General features: G+C 39.3%; 1 protein-coding gene across 3 annotated transcripts in view; it reads right to left on the minus strand.

Moving 5' to 3' along the window:
- Positions 1 to 21197, minus strand: part of LOC100725615 (protein kinase C-binding protein NELL1) — a 625998-nt gene that overhangs the window by 41298 nt on the left and 563503 nt on the right. For 2 of the 3 annotated variants that reach the window (XM_063256792.1, XM_063256795.1), the window contains exon 15: positions 12708 to 12803. In XM_063256792.1, coding sequence (XP_063112862.1) covers positions 12708 to 12803 — 96 coding nt within the window. Of the gene's footprint in view, positions 1 to 8854; positions 11901 to 12707; positions 12804 to 21197 lie in introns of those variants that run through there. The other variant, XM_063256793.1, reaches the window with a different exon arrangement.

Raw genomic sequence — 21197 nt, forward strand, 5'->3', positions numbered from 1 at the left:
TTCAAACCAACAGACCATAATTTAAGGCCCGGCTGTCTCCTGTATGCATCTTACAAACATGAGCAATTTCCTTTTCCTGTACCTCAGTTTCCCCACCTGTAAATCAGGATGATGGTTAAGTCACCCCCACTGAAGTGTCAGTAGATGCAGGAAGATACAGCACCTGGCTACAGAACCTTCCTGCAGAGACTAGAAGGGCGCGGGTAAACCAGTGACTATCACAGCAAACTCACTGTGAGGCAGGAAGAATTCACCGCCCTTTAAGGTGAGTTCATCTCAGAGAACACAGTGGCAGTGTAGGTGGAATATCGCAAAGTCAGAGTTGTGCTCTCAGAACTCAGAGCTCACACAAGAAACTCAACCCAGACGATGGGCTCTGGTAATTCTGAAACTTTTGAACTCAGCTTTGTCTGTTTTGCAGATGGGCAGCACGGGAAGGTGTAACCAGCACTGTGTCATGAGGCACAAAGAATGGTTGAAGTCACAGCTCTGACACTTAATTACCCCTAGGAGTGGTGGGCACATTACTGTAAAGTCTTTAGTATCATCTACTCAGTAAAGCAGGGCAATCACTGCTGAGTCCACTGTCCACTAGTGTAAACCAAGTGCTGGGGCTGCTGTGGGCACCAGCTCTGGAGCAGCACAGTACTGACAAAACCTCAGCCATCTCAGAGAGTGACCTCCCTATAGGCAGAGAGAAAGCAAACCTCACGGGTAAGTGATAAATTTGCTTCCCTAAACATTGATAAGTGCAACAGGAGCCAGCAAAGCAGGGAATGGTGGTTCTAGTGTTTGGAGCAGGATACAATACTCTGATTTTAATAGAGAAGTAGAAAAGGGCTTCCTCCTACCTGAGTTACAATTTGAGTAGAGTCTGAAAGGAGACTGAGAAGGAAACCATTAAAATATATGGACAAATATCTTTCCTGAAAAGAAGGAACCATGTGTGCAAAGGTCCTGAAGTAGTTGATGTGCTTGAAGACAGCAGAGCAGAGATAAGGAAATACATGATGAGAACAGACAGGCACTGTGAGATGGAGAATGCTGACAGACATCTGTCCTCTGGGCAATAAAGCCTAAATAACCTGCCATATGTCCAGTATTTAGCACAAGTCCTATTTTAAATGTAGGTCTACGTTAAGCACTAAGTAATAACTATGCAGTTAAGTGGCTCTTTTACCGATCTGCCGCCAATCTGCAAAGGTAGGGAAGTGTCGCTGCTGTGAGAGATGAGGAGAGGAAGAAATGTGGGGAAGGAATGGGAATGTGCCTGCAGTGTTGACGCCTGGAGCGCATGGGGAACACACATCAACTGGGCATCTCCATGGAGCTGGGACCAAGTATCTGGAAACTCTGAAGCCTGGTTTTGGCACTGGACATCCCTGAGAGACAGTGTCACAATCCTCTGCTGACAGCAAAGCCAACATGTTTAAAAACCCAGTTCATGTTCCTTTAAGCCCAATTAAACGGCCTGCTGGAAAGGGAGCTCTGGGGAATTTAAGGGGTCACACAGGCTCAGACCTAGGCATAGTGGGGACGTGCTATGAAACCAGGGCTTTCCATAGGGAGAGAAAGGACCTCTCATTTTCCTGCAAGGAACTACCTAGTTTGTGTGTTTCACAGTGCTTTAGATCCAGGCTATTATTTCTCAGAGCCACTACATACCTCAAAGGGTGTCACATTTATATTACACAACATTAACACCCTGGGGCAGTAAAAATGACAAAAGTGGAAAGGAAAGAAAATGTGGAGAGGACACACATTCATTTAACTGGGAGATATGGTGGGTTAGTACCTGCTATGCTAGGGCAACAATAACTTGTGGGACTTTTAGAGAGAGTGACATGAAGGTTTAAAAATGTTGGCTGTGCTCCAGGGCTGGGCTATAGGAGAAAGAAGGGGGAGGAGCGAAAAGGGAAGTAAGCGTGATGCACTGCATGATGGGAAGTCAGGATTCACACAGAGTCCTGGAGGGGAATTTAAGTTCCATGTGAGAGAACAAAGGAAGCTGTGGAGCAAATATGCTGGGGCAGGAGGGAAGGAAGGTAAAGAGAAGCTAGAGGATTTCAGCCACCTCAAATACCATGCACAGAGGCTGCGGCCAGGGAGATGACTGGGGTGAGAAAGCCCTACAGAGTTTCACCAGGAGGAGATTTGGTTGTGAGTTGGAAAAGGGGAGGTGTTAAGAGTCACAAATAGTACACCAGCACCCTAAAAGGGGGACCGCGTTTACATCCAGGGCACCGAAGATCATTTAGGGTTGCTCAGCAGGAAGGGATTTTGTTGTATTTCAGAAGAACTCCACTGGTTGCAGTGTAAGAAAAGCAATTCTGAGAGGGAGAAATAAGCTTGGGAGCTGCAGGTTGGTCTCTATGTCATTCTAGGACAGAGACAAAGGGCAGTGGTTCAGATAAGAAATAAGGCTGAGGAAAAATAAATGCATCCTGCTCAATGACTAAATGGGAAAGAGAGGGAGAAGGAGAGATTAGGGTAAGGATGACGGCACGGGACCTGGGAATGTCACCGGTGGAGGAGAAAGAGGCGGGATTCACATCGTGGACTTTTCATTCTTCCCATGACAGCTCCTGCTCACGTGGACTTGTGGCTTGGGAACTAATAAAAAGATGAACCTTTAATTCATCAAACTATGTAAACTGCCCTGTGCCAGATACTGCCCCACTCTGGAAACACTGACCATAAAATAGACAAAACCCCTGCCCTCGTGCAGTTTATCTTCTGGTGGGTAGCAGAATCCCGCAAATGAAAGGAAAAAGCACCATTGCATCAGAGGGTCATTAAGTCTTTGCAGAATGATGAAGCTGGGAGGGAGAAGGAAGGAAATGTGGCATTCGTGCTGGGAACAGGGCTTGTGTGAAAGGAAACAAGCAGAAATCTCTATGACAGGAGGGAACTGAGCCCAAGATTCAGCAGAGCAACACTGAAGCACAACGAACAATGGGGAAAGCAGCACTGATGGGTTCCAGGAAACCCAGGGACGTCACTAACGCCAGCACCAAGGAGATGCCACTGGGAAGGAGCAGAGGAAACACTGACCACACAGAAGGAACAGCGAGCCAGGCCAAGGGCAAGCAGGGCCCTACAGGCCATTGGAATTATTCTGATTTTACTAGGAGCCATGGAAATGGGGAGCAGAGCATTGAAAAGATTTAGCTTTGGGTGGCAGGGGGTGTACTCGCAATCAAACTCAGGACGTTGTACTTGCCAGGAAGATGCTGTGCCACTGAGATACGTCCCCAGCCCTAATTTATGTTTTAGTAATGGCCTCATAGTCCAGGTGCTGAAAAGAGTCTACAAGTACACATCAGTGGGAAGAAGATGAGTGAGGGCTTCTACAGTCACCTAGAGTAAAGAAGACAGGAACAGCATGCCCAAGGCGCTGGTGGGGACTCCATATGAAGCTTGGACTCTACACACACCTTGAAGGCTGAAAAAAAGAATGTGGATGTTGGGGAATGATTTAAAAAAAAAAGTAAGGATGACTTCAAGATTTCTGCCTAGAGGATTTGAAAAGACAGACTGATCAGCTCTGAGAGAAAGACCACCTGAGAGGCAATTTGATGGGGAGAAGATTAGGATTATTCCTCACTCTAGGAGACACCCAGCGTGCTATCCTATTGTATTATATTGCTATATATTTTGATGACCACCATAGATAAATCTGAATGTATGATACAGGCAGAGAGACGCTTACAAAGAAAAACTCAGAGATTTAAACAAACAAACAAACAAGCAAACAAACACTCCACTGACTAAAAGTAGTGTAATGGGCTGAAGTTTAGGATTTACATTGAGGAAAAATAGGAGTTAAAGCTGCAGATGTAGGCAGAGGTCTAATCACTGAAGTCTTTATCTATCACACTATGGAACAAGGACTTCACCCTTTAAGGGCTGAGGGAGCACTGGGAGGTTTTCTTAGCCTGGTATCCTTCAGTAAAATAATCTGTCAAGCTCTCCCTCATTGGTTAAAATTGCTGCTTCTCATAGCAGCATTGCTGTTAAACTGGAAAACGCTTTAACACCACATTAGTAACCAAGCCAGAAACGCCTTATCTTTGGAACCACTACTAAAACAAGGGCATAGATCTTGGCTGTTTGATTCATTTTATTTTGGAACCAAGCTGAATGCTTTCAGTCAACTACTTTTTATAATATGCGCACTCTATTAGGGGAGAGAGATGAAACGTTATAAGTTACAGTCCTTTGTTTGGGTCAACCTAGTGGCTTCAGGTAGCCTTTTTTCTGTATGATCTGTGGTGTGGTGTATATTCTCAGATCCAGAGACTCATGGAGAGTCACTAGTGAAATTGTGTAATTTCTGGATTCCCTCTAGTCATACTTTCGCACAAAGTTTAATTCACTTCCCAGTTAGTCATTACACTTCAAGTGACAGTCATGTTTGTGTTTTCCAGGACATAGGATCAAAAATTAGTTTATGAACCCAACTCCTGACTTTCCCAGTTCAGTTGCATAGGCCTGGTTGGAAGAAAGCCAAAGCTGCTTGTCATCGAAATAGGAATTATTTTCTGCATTACTAACTAGACAATGCAATTAGTATCAGCTTTCACTTATTTTATAATGATTGTCAATTTGACAAAGATTGGCTCTCTTCTCTGAAGGCAAACTGCAAACAGCGTTATGGAAATCCATGCCTAAGCTACTGGAAATACACAAAAGTTTCTGTATTGTTCTGTCCATGGAAACCCCCCATCTCTATAGCATACTTTACTGCAGTTACCCTTCAAATAATATTGAACAGGGATTGTCACTTGTGGTCTGCAATGTGAAAACAATCTATCAAGTGAGATGTAGTATCCACGTCTGAATTTATCCATTTATTCTTTTATCAGCTACTTATATAATTTGATAACATAGGCCATTAAGATTGGATTTTCGGAGGGTCACTATGGAACAGTCACTAAGGACCCTCACATACCAAACCCGGGTGCTAAATGAACACGGCAACACTTGTCAATTATCCGTTGTGTCTCCATCAGGCATTAACCAGCTTCCAGCTCTGGGAAGCCAGGCTTGGAAAGTCAACAAGGACGCTGACAAAGTACCAGTAAGGTCTCTGTTGGAAAAAGGGTATTTGGCATGGTGCCAATGCCAGTTCATTTTTGTTTTAAACAGAAAAGAATGAGAAGAACTTCCTCCTTAAACTCATGCTAGGGAAAGAGGCTTCAAAGGCACTTAGTTCCTCTGGCTGTGCAGGGACACAGCAGCTGGCATTTGACTCATATCTTGAAAACCTAAGCATCAATGTCTGAGTCTCAGGCTGCCTCTGTTTCATGGCAAAGAAGAACCATGCTAGCAGGCAGCCACCCTGTTCTCAGTGTGATAGGGTATGAGAAAGAATCTCCTTTAAGGGAATCCTACAAGAGAAAGTCACCTAATCTCATGCCAGTGGGAAAGGCAAGAGATTCACAACAGAGAAACTGACTTCCTTAGTCCAACAGCTAGGAAGCAGGGCACAGTGGCTTTAGAGGAATGAGAGGATGGTCCTACAAGGGGTAAGTGTGATTACCTTTGGGTACAGATAAGCTGAGCAAGAGGCAGCAGATTACATTTTAGATTTAGTCATACAAAGTTGCAATTCCAACTCTACTGTTGATTGGCTGGATGACATTTATACTTGTCCTCATATTGGTCCAACATGGCAAATGCAGGAGCCTCACAAGAGGAAAGAAACCAAAGCTACTGGACTGACCGTAAGTGTGTGGTAGTTTAGTGTAAGCTGCACATCACACGTAGACCTAGCGTCAGAGCTCAGGCCTCTGAACTTCAGTGCTGTAATATTTTCCCTGTTATAGGCTGCACCTTTAATTTCTAGTGCAATTATCTGCTTAAGAACAAAAGCCAGTGCTTCCAACAGTTGTATCAAAATGACTTGAAATCTCTTTGTCAAAGAGATTAAAGTGAAAATAACCAGACGTATTTTTCCAAATTTGTTCTAGGTAGGGTCCAGGACTTGATGATCATATGTCTCCAAGAGTATCTGAGACTGGAGGGGCAACTCTGTCTGGAGCTCTGAGGAAGTGGGTTAAATCTCTACCCAGTTACTCCTCCACAGCCAAAAGAAGTGAAAGGCTGGATGGAGAGAGGAAGAGGGTGCTGAACGTGGAAGAGCCTCTTCTGCTGCTCCAAAGTAGGATGACTTCAGTAGATGTGAACATGTGAATGCGGTCCGCTCTGACCTTCCAGTTCAGTGTCTCTCTTCCCCCCACCTTCACTGCTGGAAATACCCAGTATGCTGATCCTTCAGCCAAAATCATACTAATTTGACTGCACCGGAAGTTCTGAAAACCATCTGTACCCACGTTTTTATTGGGGATGAGGGGAATTCTTCTGGATATGCAGCTGAAAGAAACCTCAGAGCTTTCTCTTTCCTGCTATTAATGAAATCACAAGGCCAGCTGTCTTCTTTTTAAACACTTTACAAGAAGCAGCACTCATCATAGAAATTGCCTTTTACTGAGCCTGTGCTATGTGTCAGACATCCTAAGAAAGCACAAGTTGAGAAAAGTTCAGTAACTCTCCCAACTGGAACTGCATCTGTGTTCATCCTCTGGACAGATGCCCTCCGCAAAGTCCTGTGATGGCTAGGGAGGAAATACAAGAGTCTCTTCTCTGACATGAAATGGAGCTATAGTCTGCTTCCTTATTGATCCTCAAAATTACTTCTCAGAAATAGGGGTCAACAGAGCCAATGCAAATGAAGGATGCTAATGTACTTCTCTCAAAATAGAAGAAAGATTTAAAATCAGGAAGAATACACACCTCTTTATCCCTGGTAGATGGACAATATCCTCTAATCAAATTATTATGCTCTGTGTACCTCCTTGGGGTAAAGAATGAATAACAAAATAAATTATCCTACCAAAACATTTCCTTAAAGGAAAGGTTAAAATACGTATCTCCAGTAACTAAGAAAAATTAATTTTTTATATGATGGTATTCTCAAGTTTTAAAAAATCATTTCCTATTAAAAATGTAAGTTGTATTTACTATAGAAAAATTTGAAGATTCAGACAAGCAAAACAGGAAAATAATCACAGAAAATTGTACTGAAAATAGACAATGCTGTTCAATGTTCTTTGCTACTTGTTAGGACAAGCTTACTAGGTCACTTACTAACCTCTGGAACACCGTGAAGCCTGTAAAAGTTTCCATAGCTATTTCAGTTTCCTGAATAACACTTAAAATAAATAACTCACTTCCAAAACAATTGTAAGAAAAAGCTGAGACCTGTTATTCTTTAGACATCAGCTTGTTTTCCCAGTTGTTTTACACTAGACTGCAGTTTGTCCCATGGTGTGACTAACACTGCCCAACTCTTGCAATCTGCTTCAAAATGTACTGGTTACAGACACACAGTGTTTATATGGTGGTACTAACACAATCTGTAACTAATGTTAACATCTGAGAAGAAATGTGGTATAATTGGCTGCTGTCTCTGTACCACCACAAATAAACATCTTGATATACAGCTCTGTCCAAATTCCTAATAAGAGTGCTTATTCAACTAGTTTAGTCATGGAGAAAGTATAATAATACAAATTCTCCCTAAAATGTGTATACTAAATTTAATTCTGCATGAGAAAATTTCTTCTCACTGTTTACAATTAAAGCATTCTTCTACACAATTTTATTTCTTTCTTCAGGAACAGCCAGGGTTAGCACCGCAAATTTCCTGTGTGGTCTGGGACAACCACCTGCTCTGCTCATCAGTGACAAGGCGTGGATACAAAGCAGGCTGAGTTTCTGCACCTATCTTATTTTTAAGATGTGAAGAGGTGTAACAGCTCATAATGGAAATCAGCCAGTATCTGGGTTTTCTTTTTTTATTTTAAAAACAAAGCAACAACAACAAAAGAATAAAAACAATCATACAGAATTTGAAAACAACAATAGGAAATTAACAATAGTTAATATATTACATATTGTCATCTTCAAATTAGTTGTTCAGATTATGAGCTTCAGGCACCAGAAATTATCAATCAGACAATGAAAGCACAAACTGTTCTTTTTGATGAACTAACAAAGATTAGTAGTATGGTTACCTATCTTGTATATATACAATCTTTCCCTTTTTTCTTTTCTCCCTTGCCCCACCCCTGTTGTTCTTTACTTTTGAACACTTTCTTTCCCTTTTGTTTTCACAATATCTGTTGTACATTTTTTATCTTATTTCCCCTTCAGGTTGTTTTACACCAGGGAGGACAATATGATATTTACCCACGTGAGTCTGATTTATTTCACTTAAGGGTATGGTCTCAAGTTGCAAATATTTATCTATAAAAGCCTCAAGTTTATTCTTTATACCTGAGTAATAGATTGTTTAAAACATCACATTTTTTATCCATTTCTCAATTGATGGGCATTTGGGTTGTTTTCCAAGATTTAGCTATTACAAATTATGCTGTTATAAATATGAGTATACATGTATCACTGTGGTATGATGTTTTGAATTCTACTGGGAAAATACTCAGAAGGGGAATAGCTGGATTGAATAGGACCTCCAATCCTAGTTTTTTAAGGAATCTCCACAGTGCAATGTCTGACTGTTCAGTGATCCAGAATTTTCTAATTAAATTTAAGCCCAAAAATTTCTAAAAAGTTTAAAAGATTCTTAAATTCCTTTAGCATCTACAAAAATGCTTGTAATTTTTACATTTCAATAAAACTGTGTTATTTGCTCTAAATACACATTATGCCATATATTTTATATTTCACATTATATATCATACATCACATATCACAATATATCAAACAGTGAATGTTTCAATAAATCCATTACAGTAAGACCCACTGCCTTTACCCCTCCCTGTAACGCTTCTCACTTCGAGCACACTTATCCCATCATCCCACCTTTCTCTGGAGCAGTCCTGCAAGTCCTCGTCCTGAGCATCTGCACTGCACTGTGCCCTGCTCTCCTGCCTCTATCAGCACATTTACCTGTGACGGTCCTTTTCCCTCTGGTGAAGTCCAGAAGTTGCACAGTACCAGGTCAGGGGAAGGAAGTGGTTAAGGATACATCATGGTGGTTTTGTTTGACAGAAATTGCTGTAAATGCTTGACCATTCATCAAAAATTTAAAATTCACTAAAAGTTTAAGAATGTTTATTAAAAGTAAAAGGCACATTGCCATTCATTCTCCTCTAAAGATTCTAAGGACTCCTTGCTTTGAACGCATTTACCCTGTCATTTTGGACATTTGTCTTTCACATCACTAAATTAAAAAATTTAAGCATTCCCTGGAGATTGTTCACCCTTTTATATACCCTTTTTATAAAGAAAAAAAATGTCACATCATGGCCAGGAGTTCCCAAAGGGAATCCTTTTTCCCAGCAGAAGTCATTTAACAATGTCAGAGATACTTTTGACTATTTTAACTGGAGGTGCGGTACCCATGGCATTTAGCAGGTGATGTCTAGGGACCCTGCTAAATATCCTACACAGCACAGCCCAGTTCTGCCCAGTAGAACTGTCTGTTCCACAGTGATGTCTAGATTAAGGAGTTCTGGTCCAGAAATAGCTCCATGCCTTGTGTTTAGTGCTGCTTGCAGAGTTTCAGGTAGCACAGCTAAGAGGGAAATTCAGCCCCAGTGGCATTTCCGAGGGAAACCTCCTTTTAGGGCAGCTAACATATAGAGTTTGGCTCACTGATTTTACATTTGGAAAGTCTCTCAGAGGACTGCGGTTTTCCACTGGGTTTGTGTTCTCTGCATTGGGTAAGCACTGACTCCTACTCTTTAGCTCTTAGGGAGGCTGAGAAGAGAACTTTCACTCCTCTCCACTTTCTAGGGTTGTTACAACTCTTCAGTCCTCTCATCCTTCACACATTTCTCCAACCAATTCAAAGTCACAAGCAAGGAGAACAAAGGTAACAAATAGAAGAGCTAAGTAATATGCTGTCCAGAAACCCTGAAGCAGTATTTGCTGATCCCTAGTGGAGTTATGGAATGTTAAAAATCACTGAAATTTTAATCAATGGATAAAAATATGAAGAGTTGTACATCTTGTGTTACATGCCACAAATGTGAGATTTTTAACTTTTTTATACCTAGAAGCACATTTTCTTTAAGGAGCAATTTTAATGATTTCAACTAAGTATACTTAAATTTTCAATAGCTAAATATCAAAACCCAATGAGTGAAATCAATAACTCAGAAAGCCAAGAGAATGTATTTCAGAGTAAATATCAGTGGGTTCTATACAGTTTCAATGATCCCATGTTGATAGCCCTGAAATTAAAACAAATCAAATAAAAGATTTAGGTTAATGATGACCACAGACATCGCCTTATACTTGCAAATGTCCGTTAGCATCGAGTCTCCAAGTACCTGTGAGAGTATTCCACCACAGACAGCCTCCCTGAAGGTTTGTCACTGGTGTTCAGCAGGAAACCACAAGTCAGCCCAGTCACAGTGCCGACTCATTCACCTGTCATGCATCAGGATACCTTGAGCACAACTGATCGGAAAATGGGTATTTTATTCCTTTCATTAAAAAAAAAAAAAAAAAAAACTTGTGCAATTAGCATACTGGGATGACTTTGCCACTCATGAAAGAAATCACTGTGGGCAGAGAAAGCTTGTTTGATTTTAATATATTTTCCTTTCTGGTGACAGTGCAATTTAAGAATATGTAATTATTAACTTATGTAGAGAGACCACAAGTTGTCTGTCTCTGTTTATTTCTACTGCTGGTTTTGACTTTCTTCTTTATAGTTTTCTGTCCCACATTATAGACCAGAGTGTAAGTGTTAATTCATTCACTTACTTACTGAGTAGAAAAAAGGACAAAGGACAAATTCACAAGGTATAAGAAACAAGAATCAATTTTTTGGGGCTTCACTGACAAGAAGACCACTCTATGGCAATCCCCACCCTCTCAGTTATTATTTACAATACAAAAGAACAATCACCGTATTGATGCTATAGTAACACATTGCCATAACACAAGAGGCTCAGTGAAGAAGCAGATGTGTGGACCACCGACCTCCCCAGTCTCTTATTCACCCAGGCTAGAGAAGCAGCCCATGGATTCATATTTTAAACACAATCCCACGTGTTACCATTGAGAAATACATATGAAATTTTGGAGTACAGGATTTATGTGCGATAACCTGAGTTTTAATCTCAGTTTTAATAATTGCAGGAGTTAATGACCTACTTCATCTTTAGTTTGCCATCCATAAAATGCAAGTAGGAATTCTGTCTCTTTTATTTGTTTTGGCATTAAGAATATTTGAAATGCTGTAATGCATAGTTAGTACCCAGCAAATGGCATTCCACTATGGAAGTATCCATCACTGGCATCTCCATCATCAAACTTCCGTGGCTAATTACTTCCTACAGATCTAGTACAGGCAATTGCAGTAGATCTAAAGCAAGCAAAGACAGTCCTGATTTTTTCATTTAATTAGAAAATCCAATTAAAATTAAATGTACTGCAATAAAGGCATGTGTGAAGTTACCATTAAGTTTCTTTGCTTTGAGCAAATATTCTTCAGATCCCTGTGGTAATTATCTCATGCTACCTGGGTGTAGTATTTGATACTTTAATATCTTTTTTTAAAAGAACAAACCAATCAATAATTTTATGTAATTTGGTTTTCTGATAACATCCCAAATATGAGAACAATGATGCAGATATCATTCAGTGATTTCCGTGTTGAATAATTTACATAGTTGTGAATCAGGGTATCTATCCTAGATGGTGTCATACAATACATCAGTCAGGATGGAGGATAACAAATGGGCTAATGTTTAAAAACCATGATCCACATTCAGAAATTTTAACATGAAGAGAAGAAAATAACAGCCTTGTCTGCATTTTTCACATCAGATAAAGATAATTCCTCCTTCAGTTAATACCTGTAATAGGAATAATGACACATAATTCTATTTATTATCTGTGCTATAGAAGGCATCAAGTGTGATATACAAAGAAAACCACAATGCAGAGATTTAGTGCTAAGAAAATGCAAAGGAAAGCAAATTTAAACACTTACTTTCACACGTCATAAACCCCTTGCATGCACTGACATACACATTGGCATGAACATCAAATTTCATTTTTACACAAATTGAACTTTTCCAACCGGCAAGAAAAAAAGTTTCACTGCATAGTGCCAAATGCAAACACATTAGTGAAAATTGAAAGCTACATATCACAAAATTTTACTAGTACTAGTTGGCTTATCAGGTCCAAGAATTATAACATTCCTAATAAACCAATATTAGAATACATTCCCAAACATGCAAATAATCCCACTGCTAGAGTTATTTAATGCACTTTTATGCAAGGAGCATGTGCCCCTAATTAGATTGTTGATGCGGCAGATTATTATAACTCTAATAGGCCCGTATGATGCTACTCAATTGATGGTAAGCGGGGCAGGTCAGTTCATCAGGCCTTATCTCTAATTAGCACTAAAAATGCACTGCAAACTATAGCAGAGAAACGACTTGACTTTTCTAAACTAGATGCATACAGAAGGGCAAATAGAGCTCTATCTTCAGGGGGAGGAAGACTATTATGAGACAACCAAAAGGTGTCCCTGTAAGAGTCACGTTCACCATCAGTCACCATGTATCACAGAAAACTGTCCCTGCCTAGAAAAGGAGCCTCCGCTCTTCCCACGTCATCCTCCCCACCCTGAAAACACCAGGCCGGATTACCTTTCTCACAGTGGCTTCCTGTGAATCCAGACGGACAGGCACATGTGTTAGGAGCCACGCATGTTCCACCGTATCTGCAGCCCTCTTCACAGAATGCTGTTGGGAAGAATGGCTCTGCTTAGATAAAAAGCAGTCAGGAAATCTATGGGAAACACACGAGCGCTGGACCTCTCTTTGTGGCATCAGGGAACACACACATCTGTACTTGGCAAAATAAGATTTTCCAAACATAAAGGAAATCAATTTTATAGTACTCATTTCACTTTTTATATGAAATCAACTGAAATCATGGACCAAGTGTTTCGCACTGGTTTGGCTGTGCTAAATGCTGGCTGGCATGAGCAGCTACTGCTGTTGGTGTTATTATTGATATATCTGAAATCAAATAAGAGAAACTGAAAAACTAGGAGGGTAAGATCTGGATGAAGGCAAAGCCTTTTCCAGTGCTTATGATTTATTTCATACTGTTTTTCACCAACCATCTTGTATGACATTTTTTGTTTATAAGTAGGAGTTTGTGGTATTTGATAAATTTTGTAACATAGTGATTTAACTCCTTATTTTTAGCCAATTAATCTACTTCCAATATTTTGGTGATAAAAGCAATGAACTGTTTTTATAGTTACAGTGTTTAGTTTACCCCTGAATGATTCCTCTGGTAAAAAGGCCTCAGTGCAGCAATGCTGCTGAGGAGGAGGTGGACTCTGCCACTTCATGAAGCTTTCAGTTATCCAGCTCCATCCCAGGGCTGCCCTGCTGACCGGGGCAGATCTGCTGACCTGCAGATCATGTTAGCTCCCCCTGTGTGCAGCACTCACAACAGGACAGCGTAGCAGCCCACCCCTCTCCACTGCAGCATTAAATACAATCGTCCATTCACACAGAACTGGTTACCACCTACCACCTCATCCACTGGACTGTGCAGCCCACAAGGACAAGTGGCAAAATTGCTTTTGATCACCACTCAGTCCTAGTCTCAGTATCTGACTACATAGCAAATCCTCAAAAAATATTGTTTTGAATTCTTTCACAGATGTTCTGCAGATTATTCAGATAAAATGCTCTTGTTGTAATAACTCTGAATCACTTCCAATCAGTGTACTCTACTGTCTCTTACTGTTAAACAACCAGTAAGCATCCTATAAAATACATTTAAAATAAATATCAATGAAGATGATTGGAATCATTACTGAAGATGTTTTTATTATGGGAGACAAATGTTTTAAATTTTAATTGCAGTTCAAAAATATTGTCTACCCTGAAAAAAATGCCATGATTGCATTCTGTTACTGGTGTCATCACACAATTAATATTAATTCAGTTGTAAGGAGTTAAATTATTTGTTTAGTGGAATACAAGTTGGAGTGCCCAGAACTTGCCCCAAAATTGTCATTTCCATTTCCTATCACTTAGATGATTTAGCATCCTTGCTTCAGCAATTGACTGTGAACTTCACTGCCCTTCCCAGTAAGCAGTGTACTCCTTGAAATGCACCCCCCCCAGTACACTTAACCAACGCACAAAAAGATTTACACAATTTTTATCTTGGTATGCTCGTGACAAAGTGAAAAACACATAAATACATGAATGCAAAATCTCTTGTCCCAAAAATTACATATTGTGAGCTCTGGTGGCTGACATTTCAAATAAGATATTTAAAGTATTGCTTTGCATAGAAGTGAGTAACATAAAAGGACAGGGCTTTTGCCAGTTAAAAATGGCAGGAAAATTTTGTAAAATAAATACTGAAGCAGCACCAAAAGAGGCCAGAACTTTGAAAATTGAAAACTCAGCTTAATTTTTAAAAAATTTTATTACTGCATGTTAGTACTGCATAATGATGGGGTATGTTGTGGGCAGTGAGTACACACATTTAATATTTCTTAATTAATTTCAGTCCTCTTTTGGCCCTCTCCCTTTCCTCCTATCTCCCTCAGCTCCAGCATTTTACCTCTCAGTTTCCCACTGTAGCTCCTTCATTTTAGCCAGTTATTTATTATTTTATGCATTTATTATTTTTATGCATTTTCTCATATTAGCAGAAAACATGAGATATTGAACTTTCTGAATCTAATTTCACTCTACATTATAGTTTTTAGTTTAACTTTTTAAACTGTACAAATGAAACAGCATTTCACCTAGACCCCACAGACCTGGTCAGGAGACTGAGTGATATTGCACTGTGGATATATATATAGTTCATGATTTACTGACCCTGTAGTTAGAATTAATAGTAGGAGGTGTCGCATGGAAAGCATGAGATGCTTGTGACTGTACACACATCATAATCAAAACCCTACATGAGGATAAAATGAGGTGACATTTGTAAAGAATGTAAAAGTGTTTGGCACATAGTTCCTGCTATATAAGTGTTTTGCTTATATAAACCCTGTTGACAGCAGCGTCATTGTGACTGTGAACAAACCATCCAAGACCCAAGCAATATAAAGCCATCTTGCATGATGCACAGCTTCATCAAGATGAGTTAAAGACATCTATTGTGATTCATGATTGATTTACTTTTGAATAAGTAAATCATCCCTTGGTGTAGAGATATCTGATAGATTTTAGTGTTTCATACAAAAACAAAAGGTGGAACAGAAACTATGAAGTCAGGTGCCCTGTCTAGAACCACACAGGTACTAAGCAAAGAAATCTCTAACTTAAAAACATTACCTCTTTTTCATATGTTACAATACAGTTTTGTCTACAATTTGGTATTCACATAGAGAGATTTACTCTTTTTTGAATAGTTCCATCACAGCAGAAATAAATGAAAACTATACCCAGATTTTATAGATTACATTAAACAATTGGTGGTATGTAAAATTCATGAACCTATTAGGAAATCACTTTGTCTGAGCCTTATACTATTTATGATAAATCTAAATACATATCTATTTTAAATGGAATTTACTTGAGGTAAACAAAGCTTTCATTGCGTACTTCAATATTAGATGGCATGCAAAAATAATTTTAAAAATCACAAAAAAAAACAAATAATGAAGTATCGTGTCACTTGTAACTTAAAAACTCTTTGGGGAATGAAGATTTAAAAAGTTTTCTTTGAACATCTCATAAAATATCAAATTAAACTGTTGCAATTTGCTCTGAAGTTGGTGGGTGGATTCCTTCTACAGGATAAGGGATGTTCAACCAACAGAGCACCCAGCATGTAAAAACAAAGACTCTGCTTGTCATGGGACATACGATGTATAGAGTATTACTTGTTGATGTCAAAGTTACAGAAAAAAGCTAGGTCACCACTACATGCTCTTGCCAGTTTATGAGTAACTGGGCTATTAGAAACTATGATCCAAATGCTTACTCTCAATTTACTGATAGTGTAACCCACAGCTATTCATTTCACCTCGCTTTGCCTCCATTTTCTCTCAATCATTAATATCGAAAGCACTAATGCTGTGAAAGTTAAATTAAAATCACCAACATTAACCACAAAGTACAGTGCAAAGCAACTGAAACGGTCTTAAGAACTGGAGGCAACTGCCGTTTTTGTTATCATCAGGAATATTCTTTTCAAGATACCAATACTGGGATAGTTAAACTGGATTTTCAACTTGATAGGCTTAAGAACAACTCAAGAAAGCAGCATAGTTCATGTATATTTTTGTGGGTCATGGCCCCTCCTCTCTGTCATAGTTCCTATTCTGCTTCCTCAGAGACGTGAAATGAATGCTTTTGCTCTAACATACCCTTCTGTCAGGATTTTTTGTTATGCACACAGCTGATCTTAGGCTGCAACTGAAACCATGAACGAAACTGAACTTGGCCTCATTTAAGGTGTGGTGGTGAATATTGGACCCCAGTGATGGGAAAGGTGACCATCTAGCATACTGGTACCAGCAGTAGAATCACTGCTGATCATGCAGCTCAGAAGCCTTTGAAACTGGTTTATGGGAGGAATTTGGCACAGTTTACAGATCCCAGATAGACAAGTCCCAGAGTATTGCAAGCAGAGCTGGGTGGGGAATTATTGTCAGAGCTCCAAATTCTATAATGTTGGTAAGAATGCCAAAGGTAAAAGGCCATGTTGATGAAGTTTGACTTAGGAAAGAGAACAATATATGGAACTAACCTAGAGAGAAACCATGTTAAAGTCTGGCAGGAAATTTGATACTTTTCTCATGTCCTGAAATTCTGCAGGATGATCTATTTCAAGTAAGTGGACTAATTGATCTGGTGGAAGAATTCAAAGGCTATCAATGTTCAAGCTATGCCTGCTTTTAGACATGTATAAAATGATTATCAAGAGCAAAAAATATGTTTTAAAGCACAGTCATAAAAGTTAAATTTTGGCCTTAAGGAAACCACATGTAAATTTGATGTGGTTGCTATAGAGATTCACTCTGCTAATAAGACCACAAAATTTTGAACCAGGGGAAGGATGCCTTGATGGCATCTGAAGCACCTAAAAGACTCAATTAATTCCAGGTTCAAGGATGAAAAAAAGAGTAAACACTTTGGGGCTGGGGATTTAGCTCAGCGGCATAAGTACCTGCCTTGCAAGCAGGCAGTCGAGAGTTCGATCCCCAGTACTGATAAAAAGGAAAAAGACAAAAAAAAAAAAGAGTAAACACTTTATCTGAGAATACAGCCCTCAAGACCCCTGTTCAAGAAGGGTCAGCTAGAACCTTTGCATAATTAATTTAACCATGCTCTGCAATCCATGGACTCAGTGATCTTCACAGCTACGATCTAAAGAAACCTAGCTACTATTTGAGCTCTCACAGATATTGGTATAGCCTGCATAATGCTGACTTTTCAGCATGCATAATACAAGAGTTGTAGGACCACAAAAGCTTCCACCCAGATTTCAAAGGAAGAACTGGAAAACCAGGCAAAGGGAACCTGAAGGAGAATGTGGGCATAAATCCAAAGGTGAAGTCGTGACCTTGAAGGTACAATGAACGTGAACTTCTTTAGGCTGTGATCTGTAAAATCATTAGCAATAGGGATGCCAAATCCTCTGGGACTCATTCCTCACCACTGTGCACTCAGATCTTAGACATGGAACAATGGGTTTAAAGTTTCCCCTGATGGGCTTCAGTATTACTTTGGTCCCCTCCTTTTCTATTTTTTTCTTTTAGAATAGTAAGATTTACTGGTACCACTGTATTGAAAATAAGTACTTTACTTTTTGAATTAAGGGTTTACAGCTAGGAGTTTTCCTTGAGTTTTTGAGAAGATTTTGGATTTTGGTTTTGAACAGTACTGTAACTTTTGAGAACTTGGGTAAGGTGTTCTTAGGTTTTTGGTTGTAGGCACAATAGCTGTATTGGGTTAGGAAAACAGTTTGACTTTTTGTTTACTTGAAGATTAAGTATAGTTTAAGGAGGTATGTCTGGGTGTCAAATTGACAAGGTTAGCTAGACTGTCAACATAGCTGGCTTGACAGTTGTCACGGAAATCAATAAAGCACACTTCTGCATCTGTCTGGGGGCCATGAAGGCATGACCCTGTTTCTGTATCTAACCCTGATCCTTTGCTCTCTAGCAGTGTTCCTCTGCTTGTCTTCCTAGGCACTATGAAATGAGGAGCTGTTTTCTGTGATATCCCACCACCACAATGTTTATATATTGGAGCCAGAGATCATGGATTGGAGCTTCTGAAACTGTAAGCTAAAGATAAACCTTTGCCTCCTTTAAATTGTGGTTGCCTGGCATTGTATACCAGTGACAGGAAAACTGATTAATACAGAAAACATCATTAATCAGTTTCTTTCTACAATTCAGAGATACAGTGTTAAGACAGAAAAGAACCCCGTGCTGCAGAACTTTGTTTAAAATAAAGATTCCTTCTCATTTCTTCCTTGACATGGTAACTTCCATTGTATAAAATGGTTGTCATGCAGCTTGGGAAACTTAGAGAAAACTCAGGCACCACAAGAATGTGACTTAATATGTTGCCTATCTGTCAAGCACTATTTGGAATCTGAAGCATAGTATAAACACACTGTACATATACAATGAGGTAAAAATTCCAACCTAATACTTTAGTGCCACTGGTTATTCAGTTACTTGCTGTGGAGATTTTTGATTGGATCAACTCTAAAATTTTATGGTTTTATTTTTGAAAGAACTCTCACTGTGGGAGGAAATGAAATCACAAAAATTCAAAGCTGAGAAAGATTTAATCCATAGAAATATGTTTTCATAATTTAAACAATATCAGCATATGAAACGAATGTGTACACAGAGGGCAATAAAATGTTAAGCTAGGTTTACAAATAACCTGAACACTTATGATCTTCTCAAAATTTTACTGGTATGTTATCCATCCCTTTGGAATGCCCCCAGAAGAGAGTAAACACCAGGTTCAGGAGGTTTCAGCTGGGAATGCAGATGATGCTAGAAACTGGATGAGAGGCCATGTGTGTTTTATTCTAGCATAGAACTTATATACATTTAATTTATATCCTACAACCTTTGCTATGGCTGAAATTAGATGTGTCAAAAGATATGGCAGAGGACATTTCCAATCTGCTACCACATGGGTGCTGGTGGCTGATTGTAAACAAATCTACAATAAAAAAATTAAAAGAATAAAGAAGTGGTCAATGATTTTAAAAGTCTGCAGTCTAAACAGAAAGAAGTGCCTACCAAGTTGTTACTGAGGAGAATATGGTTGCTGAAAAGATTAGCATTAAAAGGAACCAAAAGATTTTGCATCAAGCTAATAGGAAAAAATTGTTTCAAAGCTTCTCATAAGTTGGCTAGACTTACCTTGTTGAGACTCAAAGGTGAAAAAGAATAAGCTACTTTACAAAAACTTCGCTTTGAGAATGAAGCTCTATGAAATCATATTCATTCAGGATTGTGTGGAGAAGTTTGTCCTAGAGTTTATCCAGTTACTCAGAAGCCACAGCAAATATGGTCCAGTGGGTCCTGGCTACTGCTTCTACTCATTGCACACCTTAGAATCATGATGCTCAATTTTTCCATGCATGCATAATGGAACAGTTTTGAGGTTGTGGCGGCTTCCCCCAAAATTTCAGAACAAGGCTTTGAAAGCCAGACATTGTGGCTGTGGTAGTGCAGGGTGAATATCTGTGAATGTGAAGCTAATAAGCAGTCCGGACACCAGGATATTGTAGATTCCAGGAAGACAGCATGTCTGCTGAGGAGTCATATGCAGAGAAAAAAACAGCCCAATAGAGAAGCTGTGTGGGCAACAACCAACAAGGCCAAAGAGCCACAGCTGAGCCATATTACCATAATCTGCGTGCTAGATATGGAGCTACATGATTTTATGTTTGCCTTTTAGGGTTTCAGTCCTTTATTACATTCTTCTCTACTCATATTTCTGTCTTTTGAAATGGGAAAGTTTATTTTGTGTTAGAGTACTGGAAGTATTTAACTTTCTTTTTTATTGTTTTCATAGTTACAGCTAATGGTTTACCTAGAGTTTCTAAGGACACATTGGACTTGGAATTTTCAACAATGGTAAAAATGTGAAGATTTTGCTAAATGTGTAGTGAGATGAACATGAGTCATTTGGGGACAGGGGAAGTGTGTTAGGGTTTAGGTCTAAAAATGCCCTATGTTATGGGATGTGGATTGGCTCATAGAAACACTGTACTCACCAGTGGACTCACCAGTGGAATAAGCTATTAGAATGTGGGGCTTAGTTGAAGGTGAGCCACTGGGAGTGGGACCTGGAATTCTGTGTTCCTGTCTCTGGTGCATCCCTCTCTTTCCTTCCTGGCTGCCACGGGGTGAGCAGATTTTCTCCCCCGTGTCCTTCTGCTGTGTGGTTCCTGACTTGGAGCCAACAAACCACAGATGGAGTTTTCTAAAAACTAGAGGTTGTGCTCACTTCGGCAGCACATATACTAAAAACTAAAGATCAAAATCATCCTCTCCTCCTGTAAGACTTTTTTTTAAAATCTTTATTTAAAGGAAGACTAAACAAAACAGAAATTAGATAGAAGTAATACATACGTTCAGAGAAAAAAATGAACAGTAAGAAATCACTAGATGATGTTTACATATTGTCATTTTACAAATAGTTGTTCAAGATAGAAAAATGGATCTTGTAAAGTGGGAATTCAAACAGTGAGACCGCAAACAGTTCTGTTTACCTATCTAATAAAAACTAAGTAATATTGCTATCAATCCTATACACTTAAACATACATGCAGTTATCCATAGCTTCATTTATGTTTATATTAAACAAACTTTATACTCAGCATTTTTTTTCCAATGATGGCAAAGCAACTAATGTAGCAATTGGTCCATTCCTAGCTTCCCTGGAGTAGAAAATTATGAGGAACTGTGTTATTTGTTTTCCAGATACTGGTAAACAATACCTAAACACATACAATAAAGGAGGGGAGGCTTATTTTGAGTCACAGTTTCAGCCCATGGTCAGCTCTCTCCAAGGCAGAAAGAAAACTGAGGAGAAGCATGCTGTGCTCTACCTATGACAGTGAAAAGGGAGAGGTGGAGTGAGAATGCACCCTTCACACCC

The sequence above is a fragment of the Cavia porcellus genome, unplaced genomic scaffold, assembly GCF_034190915.1.
Source record: "Cavia porcellus strain 051 isolate PalLab524CR breed Dunkin Hartley unplaced genomic scaffold, mCavPor4.1 scaffold_9, whole genome shotgun sequence".
Taxonomy (NCBI): Eukaryota; Metazoa; Chordata; class Mammalia; order Rodentia; family Caviidae; genus Cavia; species Cavia porcellus.